Source organism: Octodon degus, unplaced genomic scaffold, assembly GCF_000260255.1.
Source record: "Octodon degus isolate 3935 unplaced genomic scaffold, OctDeg1.0 scaffold00191, whole genome shotgun sequence".
NCBI lineage: Eukaryota > Metazoa > Chordata > Mammalia > Rodentia > Octodontidae > Octodon > Octodon degus.
Genome location: NW_004524767.1, coordinates 562,130 through 574,748, shown reverse-complemented (window position 1 = coordinate 574,748; position 12,619 = coordinate 562,130). Strand labels below are relative to the sequence as shown.

Sequence of the window (12,619 nt, the reverse complement as noted above, 5' to 3'; positions counted from 1 at the left end):
ACCACTGAGCTATCTTCCCAGCCCCAATAATACATTTTTGATGTTCTTATTGTTGCTGAATCCTGAATGTGTCATGGGGTGATAAATTGGATCAAAGATTTTTGGTTCAATCTTGTTCTGGTGTTGTAAACCAGTTGTAGCTCTCACAGTGCCCAAAATTTCACTAAGATTCTGTGGAGATTTTGTTTTGCATTATTGACCATCAGCCCCATAGAGCTGATCTGTCTCTAAGAAAAACAAGTTTGACACATTTTTTTGACTTTTTTTCTGATGAAAATATTAAGGAATATTACTATAGTGTCACTACATAAGAGGTAACACCTATTGTTTCTTCACTTATTAGTTTTAAGCCACAAGTATATTAAAAATTCATAAAGCAATAAAAACATAAAATAAACTTCTTTATTACATTAATGTATTTTCAACATGATTTGTATTGATATCATTTTATAATAAACCTTACATTTGTAAATCTTAAACCTTCTTTGACTTTTCAACTTCATTATTCATCAGGAGTTCCTCAAAAATGTCATGAGGTAGTTAACTTCATGTCCCATTTGACAGATGAAAAATATGAAGTGAGAATATCATATGATTCCTGTAACACCATTCAACAATAGGCCAAATTGTAAACGGTATACAAACTGTGTTGTAAAAATTTCACTTTTCCATTGTTTTGATTTCATAATGACTGTGTGTATGGACTCTCTGTACTGGCCAGTTTTTCTTTGGCTGGAACAGAACACCTGCACCCACAACTTGAAGGAGAACAGGACCAACTTGGCTGATTGTTTCAGGGAGTTCAGTCCAAGGTCAGCTGATTACAAGGCAGAAATGTCATGGTGAGAGGATAGAGTGCAGTAAAGACTGTTAGTTTATGGCAAGGAGGAAGAATCACAAGGGAATGACAACAGAAGGAGGTAAGGACCAGATGCAGACTCTGAGTTCAGGCCTCTAGAAACACCCACCTAGAAACACCCAGAAATGTGCTTTATAATACTCTGGGCAGACCCCCGAACCAATTAAATTAACACTCCACCTTAACCGTCACATCCTAACCTTTATTAACTTGATATTCACACATAACTGCGTAAACTATAGTTAATTTCCAAATAAACACAAGGTCATAATTCTGCCTAGCATGATACAACTATCTAACCTATAATTGAAATGCAATAATCCTTTTCCTAAAATCTCAGAAATCTCAGCACTGTTGAAGTCCAACTCAAAGACTTCTGTGAGACATGAGGCAAACTTTTAGTTGTGAATCCCTGTTTTTTGTTTTTTAAGTTATATATCCCAGTGTACAATAGCACAAGATAAACACTTGGATTCAAAACGGGAACAATATGGAGTGAGAAAATAATCAGACCCAAACAATATTGAAGCCTAGCAGGACAAACATAAAGCCCTGTAGCTTCATAATCTGTCCACATATCTTATCTTTCAGGTTGGCTCTGTTCACTGTCTGTGATTTTCCTCAGCAATTGTTCCATTGTCCTGACATTTCCAACTACCTTGTGTCTCTACTGCACCTTTGATTTTAATCCCACAGATTCAAAAACTTTCTTCTCAGGGAGCTCTTTGCCTGGCCTTCCAAGCCCTCTTTTGAATCCTAGTTGGAAGTCTTATAAACTACACAGTTTTTGTAGTTTGCTTTCCAGTAGAACCAGCATTACACAAATGACACTAAGGTCTCCTGCTAGTAGAAGCAACAGCCAGGGTCTCCAGACCATGCTTGGTAACCTCTGCATGCCTGACTGGCTGAATCCAGAGATATAATCCTGGGGGCCAACTCCCTGGGAAGCTTTTCACAAGCAAGGGTCACAGGAGCTCTCTTCTTCAGTGAAAGATTTGTATTTTTCACTCTTGTGCTTGTGATGGGTGGATTCTTGATAATTTCTGAGATGACCCAAGACATTTTAGTTTTTATTCCCATACAAAGTCCTTCGTTTCTCATATATATATATATATATATATTTATATATATATATATATATATACTCTGTCAAACAATCACAACTTCTTGGCACCAACTTTACACATGGTTTTGTTTTTCCAATTTTTCTTCTATAGTTTTTGTTCTCCATTTTAGCTATAAGTATGGCTAAAAACAGCTAACACAGCTGACCCAACAGCTTAAATGTGGGGATGTCTTCAAGTTCCCTGTCCCACATCAATTAGTCTGCTATCTTTAATCTTAATCTCTCACAAAGTCACAGGATGTGGACAAAATGAAGACACTTTTTTTTCTTGTCAAAGTATAAAGCACATGGCATCTAGTCAATAGCCAGTAAAATCCTTGTTCCCAACTGAAACCTGAGCCCTGGCTTTACTGTCTACTTTTCTGTCAGCATTGTGATCCTATGACCTCCAACCAGAATCACCCTCCAGGGCTTCATCTAGCATCTCCAAACTTTTCCCAACACATCCCTTAAGCCAGTGTTAAAGCTTTCTAAAGCACACCATCAAGCGTAGTCATGTCCTAATTTTTCTGCCACCAGTTTCCTGTATTAGTCAGTTTTCCGTGGCTTGGACACAATATCCAACACCCACATGTTAAAGGAAGAAAGGTTTAATTTGGTTCAGGTTTTCAGGGGATTCAAGCCATAGCTCATAGGCCACAAGGTAGAAGAAACATCATTGTGGAAGAGCAGTGGAGGACAGCTGCTTAGCTCAGGTAAGCCAGAAACAGCAAGAAAAACAGCAGCATAGAGAAAAGTGCAAGCAACCATTTGTAGACTCTCTGGTTACACCTCGATGACCTTTCCAGACCCATCCAGAAGTGTGGCAAACTTATGGCATGCGTGTTGTTTTTCCTTTAAACAAGAGATGTTCACATATGAGTTGCTTTCTCCAAACTAAAATCACAATATTCAGGTTTAATTTCAATATTTCCACTTTGCAATAAATAAGTGAGTTATACATTGTAACTTGGGCACTCATCTCTAGAATGTTCCTCATCACTGCTAAGTCAAACTGATAGCCAATCTAGTTGGCAATCCACTTTAACCATCACATGTTCTTATTTGTGCTAAAATGTCACTGAATTGAAGAGAGGAGAAATAGTCAAACTAGCATAAACAGCTTCACATATTTGTTACAGAAAAAGTTATCACAGTCTTATGAAACATAAATAAAATTACACAAGAGCCTATATTCTTATTATAGAAATTATATAGGGAATAGTGAGTTTCTGTAGACAGATTTGCTTTCCTGTGTATACCAAAAGAGACTATATTAACTTTAGTATAAAAAGTCCACATCAATCAAGTCCATCTTTAAAACCCTAAATATTTTTGGAAAAGTTCAGATGTTTCTTTGCTGGATGCTGGTGTTTTAATTTAAATTAAGTATAAGACTTTAAAATTTTAGCTCTCCTTTTCCTGACGATTTCTAGTTATTGCTAGTCATTAACTCAGAAATTGGTAAAATTTATTTTTTAAAGGCTAGTGTGTGTATGATGGAGCCTTTTATGTTTACGATATATTGCTGAGATGTAACAACTAGAATTTTTTAGTTGTATTTATCTTGTTTGCATACAGTACGTATGTGTGTATGTGTATGTGTGTATCTATGCATGTATGTAAAGAAATTAAAGTTTCAGTCATTAAAGAGACGACTAGGCAAGAGTTTTTTCTCTGACAAGTCAGAGCAGCAAATTGAGGTCTCACATTTGAGGGTTGAAAGTGAGTTCACAGGCTCTCTGTCATCAAGAGCATGACAAGGGATGATAACCTGTTTAGCACTTAGCAGAAACCCAGATGTTCTGAGTGTTTTACGCAAGTCCGCTCTCCAAACTTGATAGACACCTGACCTTTCAGGGAGCTGCTCACTTAACAAAAGTACCACTTGTCATATTGTGATACAGATAGTTCTAAATAAGTGACTGGATACCTCAGTCCATCAAAATTTAAGGGTTTTTTTCCTGTTAGAAATCATTTGCAACTTGTTGCTTTAGCTATTTTCTCTGTTTTTCATCCTTTTACTCTTGGAATAGGCTCCCAAAAATCTCCCTTTTCTTCTTATAGGTTGGCTGCAGTTGATGTGCAGATGGCAAGAGATGGTTAAAGAATAACTCAGAAATGCTTCTTGTGACACAATGTACTTCTGGAAGTTAGTGCTTGAGTCCATAACAGTGTTAATGGCAAGCTCGGGAACATTTAAATAAATGACAACTCCTGTCATTGACCATAACATTCTGTACTGTGGGATATGAACTCAGGTGAGAGTTCAAGTCACATTGAGGATTTTATGCTCCTCCATTCTATGCATTAACTGTGTAGCCTTCAGTTCTAGAATGTCAAAGCCCTGAATCTTCAGGATAGACTGCTGTTTGAGGTGCTCCAGCTGTTGCATGAGGTAAGATAGCGGTGGCCTGGCAGCTCCTCGCACCCTGTAAAAAATGATGCTCCCCCTCTTGCATAGAAGGAAGGTATCTCCAGGCATTCGTTCATTAATAAGTACCACATTTCCACATTTGAATGAGGAATCGGAGCTACCTGTCACTTGCTGTACCTTCTTCATCATGTCAGAGGGAGATTCTGTGATATGTACACAAAGGCTGCCTTGTATTACACTGGCACAGTCCTGAAGAGTTTTTGACATCTAGCAAAAGCACCAATTCCACATATAGGAATCTAAATAATATACAAGATGAGGTGTTTCAGCTCTCTAAGCCATGGATGTGCTTCACGAGCCACCCGGCTAGACACCAGTCTTTGAAGCAATCCAGTGTCGATACTTAGTCACCCTCGTGTAGACCCCAGGTTTTTTAGGAAGAGCACATGATTGTCCCCAACTTACTATACCGACAATATACCAGATGTCATGGCTGTCATAAACCAGAGGTCCACCAGAGTCCCCCTGGAATAAAAGTAAATACATATTTGAAACTGTCAATTATTTTAACTTAGCAAAATGGTCAATATAATTATTCCTTTTCCATAGATAAAAAGGAAATTAGTACACAGAGTATGCATCCAAAATATAAATAGAACATTTAAGATTTTATGTTGAAGTTTAAAGTGCACTGTTATTTTTAGAAAGGTTAACCTTTATTCATATGGAGCAGCTATACTTCTGATTCAGCATTAATGGATTATTTTTGTGAGTTTAATTTAATAACATTTATACACATAAAATGCTAGACATGAAATTATTTGTCGTAATGCATGTCGAAGATTTCAAAGCTCTCTCTTGAATATTTTTAGCTTAACCTAAAGTGGATGTACTGTTGGTTTCCTTTTATTTTATTTTCCTACTTGGAATTTATGTTTCCTTGCTGAATTTTACAAAAGCTGTTTTAGGACAAAGAAGATTCAGTAAGTACACAAATGTCCATGTAGCAGTTGGAAGTGTGTTCTCAAAGCAGCTGAGTGTATGAATTTTATCCCAGTCCTCTTAATGCTGGCTAGGTGACCTTGGGCAAGGTCTCCTTGTTATCCTAGGTCTCTTTCAATTGTTTTTAAAATATATTCTTTTATCAACTCTTATGTGTATCAATACTTTTTATGGTTATTAAAAATATAATGATAACCAAAACTAAAATATCCCTTATGCTTAGAGTTTAGTAAACTGATATTAAATAACTCCCCCCAAAATGCAAAATTACAACTATGATGTGTACTGTGGAAACACCCCACAGGGGAATCCAACTGACTGGGGAATGGGACTGGAGTACAACAGTGCTGATTGCTGAAGGAACATGGGTTGACCGTAAAATGCCAAGTGGGAATGAAATGTATTCCAGGCAAAGAGAATGGAACTGTAAATGTGTTGGAACATGAAGGAGGCTTGCATGTGGAAGGAAGAAGGGAAAGTGGTGAGGCTGGGAAGGTAGGGTAGTCCGGGGCATCAGGAGCCCTGTTAAGTTTTATTTTTATCATAAGGCTAAAAAAAGCCACCAAAGCATTTTAAGGAGGGATTAGACACAATCAGATTGTCATATTGTTAGAAATAAATCTGATTTTTATTTAATAAACTCACTAGAATCACAAAAAGGATAATGGGGAAATCAGTAGTAGGGCTAGCATGGTTATCTGACAGTGAGAGGGTAAGCAGAAATAAAGCTCTGACTGGGAGGGAGAGAGATCTGGGCAGGTAAAATCCATGGGATCAGATCATCAGTTGGAGAGAAAATTGGGGAAAAACCTTTACCAATCAAAGAAGACAATATTCAAAAGAAAGAAATGATGAACATTAATAAGTGTTGATAAAAGGTGGAAAAAGAATACAATTAAAATATTTGTAGGATTTTAAGAGCACAGATGTCATCAGAGACCTTAGGGAGAGCTATTTGGTGAAGTAGTACAGCAAAAATTACATTGAAATGGCTTGAGGGATTAATGGGCATTAAGAAAATTGGAATTACTGGGTATAGAATGTTTCCACAAATATTTGATAATAAAATTATGTGCTGGGAGTGAGGTTGGGGGGCAATATAAAAAATATACCTAGGTACCCAATAGATGAAAACCAGGGGGAGAGGAAAAGAAAAGGGGATGCTGGTCAAATAGGAAGATGGCAATTCATAATTTTGGAAGTGGAGCAGTTATTGATGCTAAGACCCAATGTATAATGATGGATTTTGAAGAGGCTGAGATACAGCCTAGATCACTGGAGATGAAGAGGCATATCAACTAGATGCTCAGCATTTAAATCAGCCAGGGTTGATTGTGTATTTTAGGTTTAGTATAGGTAACTCAGGTGTTACTGTTGATTCTATTAAGGCATGAGCGGGACCAAGCAGTTGGAGGAGCAAAAAATTTGTGATAATAGAGATAAATAGCATGGTCTTCAGGGGACAAGTTTCTCTGTTTTCTATTTTTTCTTAAATTTCATTTAAGAAAGTAATAATAGATTATAAAAGTAATTGCTCAGATCAAAAGTAGGAAACAGAATTCAATTTCCTAGTTTATAAGTAGGGATAATTTTAGTACCATTTGTATCTCATTATATTAAATAAATATTGCATGAGAAGTGCTTAGTTTTTGCTTAGACACATTGTAAAAACAATGTAGTAACTTTTTATTGAATAAATTTAGATCTTGATAAATGTGATGCCATTGTTTTTCTTCCAGATAAAAATGTACCAAGCCTGGGTAACAGCAGTGCTCCTTTTAAGTTTTGCCCTTGATTTTGGACTTACCTTACATGCGTCTACTTTTCCTTCCATGAAGCCAGCGCACAGCATCCCTGGAGTTATCAGACCATCATATACATCCGTTCTATTGCACACGTCAGTACCTATAGTCTCTACCTGAGCTTGACGAAGTTTGTTTTGTGTAGGTCCTGTCCCACAAACCAAGAAATGGACAATGTATATTTTAAACACAATTGTAAGTCATACAAGGCAGGTAAGTGATATATTTCTAGGAGCAAAAGCACAAAATTAACTGATTAACTTTAACTATTCCTTAATTTTATTTTCTATGCCTGTAAGTCACTTTTCTTTGCTGTGACGAAATACCTTAGGAAAACAATCTAAAGGAGGAAAAGTTTATTTTGGCTTAAAGTTTGGGAGGTTTCAGTCCATGGTTGGCTGGTTCTGCTGCATTGGGTCTGGGACCCAATGGAAGAACATCATGGTGGCAGGAACATGTCACAGAGCAAAGCTGCTCTGCACATGGTAACTAGGAAGAGGGAGAGAGAGAGAGAGAGAGAGAGAGAGAGAGAGAGAGAGAGAGAGAGAGAGCTGGCCACCAGGGCCTCTCCCTTTGGACAGGCCCTATCTCCTACATTTCTAAAGAATATTATCAATTACAAATCCATTAGAGAATTAACCCACTTAAGACATTAGAGCCCTCATGATCCAGTCACCATACAAAAATCCATCAGCTGGAGACCAAATCTTTAGCATGTGGTCTTTGTAAGACATTTTTGATCCAAACCGTAATAATATCTTAAGTGTGTTCATACAAGAAACTAAATATTCATGCCCTAGTTTTATATCATACTGTTGATTGTATGTTATATGTATATTATGAAAAATATTATATACGTGCCTTTTATGTGCTCATCCTGATCTTGTCCAACTGGCACATCTTCCATACAAGGGAACTGAGGCCATGGAAATTTATTGATTATTAACAGCTATTTAACCAGGACACAACTGCACAAATCCATTTGCCCTAGTCTATTGTATAGTATGCTGCTTAGGGATGTCTTGTAGCATGAACAATGAAGTGAATGGCCTATGTGTGCCAACAACCTGATGCCAGAGCAGGAAGACCAGGTGGGAGGAGAGGTTGCCGCTTAATTGTAAGGGAAGCACGCTAGGGACTTGGTCAGCTGCTATTGAGTGCTCATGAGCTAGCAGCAAGGGTAGAAAAAATGAAAAAAAACAAGGGTCTCCCACAACACTGAGTTGCACAGACTTAGGGTATTTTGAAAAATTCATAGTAATACAATTCTATACAAAGAATTAGATTAAGATATAATAGAATTTCTCTGAGTCTCTTCAAAATGCCCTTCATAGAACTTTATATATGTATGTCTTATTTTTTATTTTATGTACTTGTCCTCCATAGAGCAAAGTAAAACAATACTTGGAAACTTAAAGTTCCTATTATCAATTTTAAAAATTCTTAGATCTTACTTCTTGTTATATCCTTAAGAGGTAAGATAGGGGAAAAATGCTGATTTTATTAACTAACAAAAATGAATTTTTCTAAGCATTTATAATGTATTTTCTTGTTTGCAACCATCATAAATTTTTACTAAAATGGGGAGGAACTGAAATAAAGAAAAAAGGGGATTTGGACTAGAGATAAGGAGTGATGGGAGGGGAAGTACATGCAAAGTGATTAAGGTGTCATATCAGTAAATACTTTGTTCAGTTCCCCAAGATCAATGCAATTATGTACTGCAAACTTCTACTAATAAAAATAAAAAATAAAGAAGAGACCTAAGTCTTTGCCAAAAAAGGATTGTGATTTAAAGTAAATGCTGATCAAAAAGTATTTATATTTAGGAAGTATACAATTATTATTAATTACTCCCTCTTTGTCTTTCCTTATACCTAGGCCTTTCACAATTGAGAATTCAGAAATACAGATTTCATTTCTTTTACTTTTTAATCCTCAGATTAAGTGTAATCCTATTTTGCCCAGGGTTGCTTACACAGAAACAAATCCTATTTTGCCCATTATTTTTTATGAAAAGCTTAAGAGGGAGTCCATAAAACAGCTTGTTCAATTTGAAGACATTCTTGTGTTGAGAAAATCAGATTAAAGTTACTTACCATCATCTACAATGGACCCAAATCCTGTGACAAATACACTTGTTTTAGGTGGCAACTTCATAGATGAATCTGGGAGACAAACTCTCTGAACTATATTTGAAAATTCAACTCGGGTAGCCAGCTGAGCCAAAGCAATGTCATTATCATTTGTATCTCTGCGGTAGTTTTCATGAACTATAATTTTCCCCACACTCCGCTTTACTGCTGGTGGTGTTATAGTTGTACCAAAAGTAGCGATCCATTTACTTGGGTCTTTAGTCCTACAAAAAGTAAAAGGGTAAGATTTGTTGTAGTTAATTTTATTCTTTGAAAAACATTAAGACTAACTCTCCCTAAGTACTGGAATTATGCTCTTGGAAGACCCCTATGATGAAAGAATTTATGAAACTTTCTGGAAAAAAGATTTCTTGTGACTAGTACACTTAATTGTGTGCAGTTTAATGAGTAACATTAAGTTCCAATTTTTTTAACTTTAAAATTTTAAACTATTGACTTATTCAGAATTCTTTTGGTTCCTGTTTTATTTTTTCTAATTTCAATCAAATGCATAAGAAGTAATTTCAACTTGTAGGCAATATGAACACTAAGGGGTGTTTTCCTTCTAAATTAAGTCTTTTATTCTTTCTTATATTATTACTTGCTTGTTGGCTTTTGTTTACTGGATTCTACGGTGATTTGCGATTTTTGAGGCAAAGTGTAATGTGTGCTTTGTAAGCTGTCATTTGCACTGAGTTGTTGATCCACTTATGGCTCTGCTCCTCCCTGATAGTCAAGGGCTGAGCACCCTCACTGGGAGCATAGCTTCTACTGCCCTTTGAGCCAACCTGGTAATCCCTCTTACTAATGCTCCCTTTATGCAGATTTCTCTCCTGCAGGTGACAATGCAGGCAAATTCTATTTAATCCAGTCATCTTTCAGTCCAGCCATTTTATTTACTCCAATCACCTCCATAATTATTCTCCAAAGCATACTTTACTCTTTTTAAAATTATCCCCATTAAGAATGACTAGACTTATATAGTAACTTAAAATTCTCTGGGAAGAGGCAAATTGTATAGAAGAAAATAGACAGGAGTGGTTAAAAGGAGGATTTTCTCTTTCATGCGTGATTACTATGTTGATGAATCATGAACAGTTAAGAATAATGAAAGCCTGAAAGATGAATGGCTTTCTTAGTATTCACCACTGTCCTAGGGATAAGTAGGAAGAAGGCCAACACTGGAAAGGAGGCCCTTCTTTTATCTATTCTTCTAATTTAGGTAGTGAGACAAGATTTTATTGAAAGCAGGAATCTTAGGACTGTAACATCCATTTGAAATCCAGACCCTAAATAACATGAGGGAGATACAATAACATAGGGAGCTCATGAACTAGGAAAACAAAACAGATAATCCCTTTACGCATCATTAGTAAGAGAGGAAATCGCGTGTAATGGGCTCACCCATTCAACATGCTTAATTCATAAGGACACAGAGACCCAAAAGTCTAGGGACTTCTCTAGGTGAGAGTCACCCTTAGCCAGTTGAGATTTAAAAAGAGATGGCCCAGATCTAACGTCACATGCAGAACTTTTGCTTCTTAAGCAGAACTGTTTCACAAAGACTGAGACAATTTTTCATGCGAAAGTGCTAAGGTTTGTCTTAAACATAGGTTTTAAAATAAATTGATTTCTGAATTGAAACTACATTTATAAAAAAATAAAGTCTATTTGCATAATAGCTATTTTGCCTTCAAAATACATTTTATTTGCTTATACATTAGTATCTCACATTATGAGGTTACATAGAATTACATCATTACAAAAATGGAACCCTTCTTCATGATAGTCACTTTGTTCAACTCTGTTAAATTATGTCTCCTATATGAAAAACAAATAACAAGCAAAATTTTCTTTGACATAACACCCAAAGCCAAATTTCTCTGCTCCCTCTCATTTAATATTTCCTTTAAAAAAAGGGCTGGTGAGACAGTTCACTGGTGCGGCAGGGGAGATGGCTCAGTGGAATAAGCACTTTCCTGGCAAGTGCAGGGTCCTGAGTTCAGTCCCTGGTACCACATGCCATGCCCGCCACAGGCACTCCATGCACACCACCAAAACCTGGTATGGTGGTACACTCCTGTAATCACAGTGCTGGGGAGGCTGAGGGTCACTATGAGTTTGAGCCATGTAGTGAGAGCCTGTACCAAATAAATAAATAAATAAATAAATAAATAAAATATTTAAAAGATAATAAAATAAAATTTCCTCTGAAGTTTTAAACTTATTTTATTCAATCATTCTTCTATTCTGTCTTGAGTTTATTCCCATCTCAATCGCAGCATCAAAATTTTTCTTATTAAGATCACCTGTAATTTCTGCTTTATTCTTCTCAATGGCTAATTCTCACATACCTCTACCAGCCCACAAGGATTATAATGGACCCACTAATGCAAATATTTTAATTGCTAAAGTTTATACTCAACTAAATATTTAGTTGGTATTATGGTTTCACTTAATTTACATAAACCAAGATCAGTTGTGAATTAATAAAAATGACAGAAACAGCAGTCCAAAGTTTGAAGAATTAAGTGAACAGGAATAAATCACAAAGTCCTAATGAGTCAGTGGGACTCAGGTTCATGTCTAGGGCATGATGCTATTTATTTTTGGATTCAGAAATATAAGTTGTGTCTCTTCTCTTATAGTCATATTAAATTCATTAGGTCACTTTCATTTCATGTCTATCCTATAAACAACGGTACAAGTACCTTAGAACCACCTGAACTATTACTCATAAGAAGATAATAAATATCCTCTCTGAATCACCAAGGTTGGGCTCTCTTGCAGAGTCTGAATAATGCTACTGGTCAGGTAAAGGGTTTTACTCAGAGCCTTTGCCTACTGAGACTAAAAACAAGGCATTCTTTACCTTGGTGATAAAACCTTAGGGAGAAAAATATGGTGTGCCCCTCATCTCCTAGCTTTACAGTGTGGTTCTGTGTGTCTCTATGTGTGTGAACTGACACTACTGAATCATGAGAGCTATAACCATGACAGTGGTCCTGCGGGGTTATTCATCACAGCTGCCACACTGTGAGGGCAGTGCAACAAGGTGAAGAGGCCTCGCCTGTCCTCCATGCACTCTGAATAACACAAACCCACGGGGCATCTTGGATTTGTGATGAGAAAGGAGGCCTTCAGGGGGATATCTATGAGAGTCTTTATTTGTATAGTAATAGTAGATACTGATGCTGGGAAGTTGTATTAATTAGGGAGAAAAGGAAAACTGAAATAGCTGCTTGCTCCTTGAGTTGTGGAAGAGATTAAACTTGTTATAGGTACAATAGTCTTTCACTAAAATAATCTGTGATACAATAGTACAAGTAGCACTAGGAT

At 36.6% G+C, this 12,619-nt stretch overlaps 1 protein-coding gene across 1 annotated transcript in view; it reads right to left on the bottom strand.

Moving 5' to 3' along the window:
* Positions 1 to 4,707: 4,707 nt before the first annotated feature.
* The window catches only part of Tmprss11f (transmembrane serine protease 11F), a 69,807-nt gene continuing 61,895 nt past the window's right edge, over positions 4,708 to 12,619 (bottom strand). Inside the window, exons 8-10 of the mRNA XM_004644079.1 lie at positions 9,245 to 9,504; positions 7,151 to 7,293; positions 4,708 to 4,866 (exon numbers count right to left, since the gene is read on the bottom strand). Coding sequence (XP_004644136.1) covers positions 4,708 to 4,866; positions 7,151 to 7,293; positions 9,245 to 9,504 — 562 coding nt within the window. The remainder of the gene's footprint in view (positions 4,867 to 7,150; positions 7,294 to 9,244; positions 9,505 to 12,619) is intronic.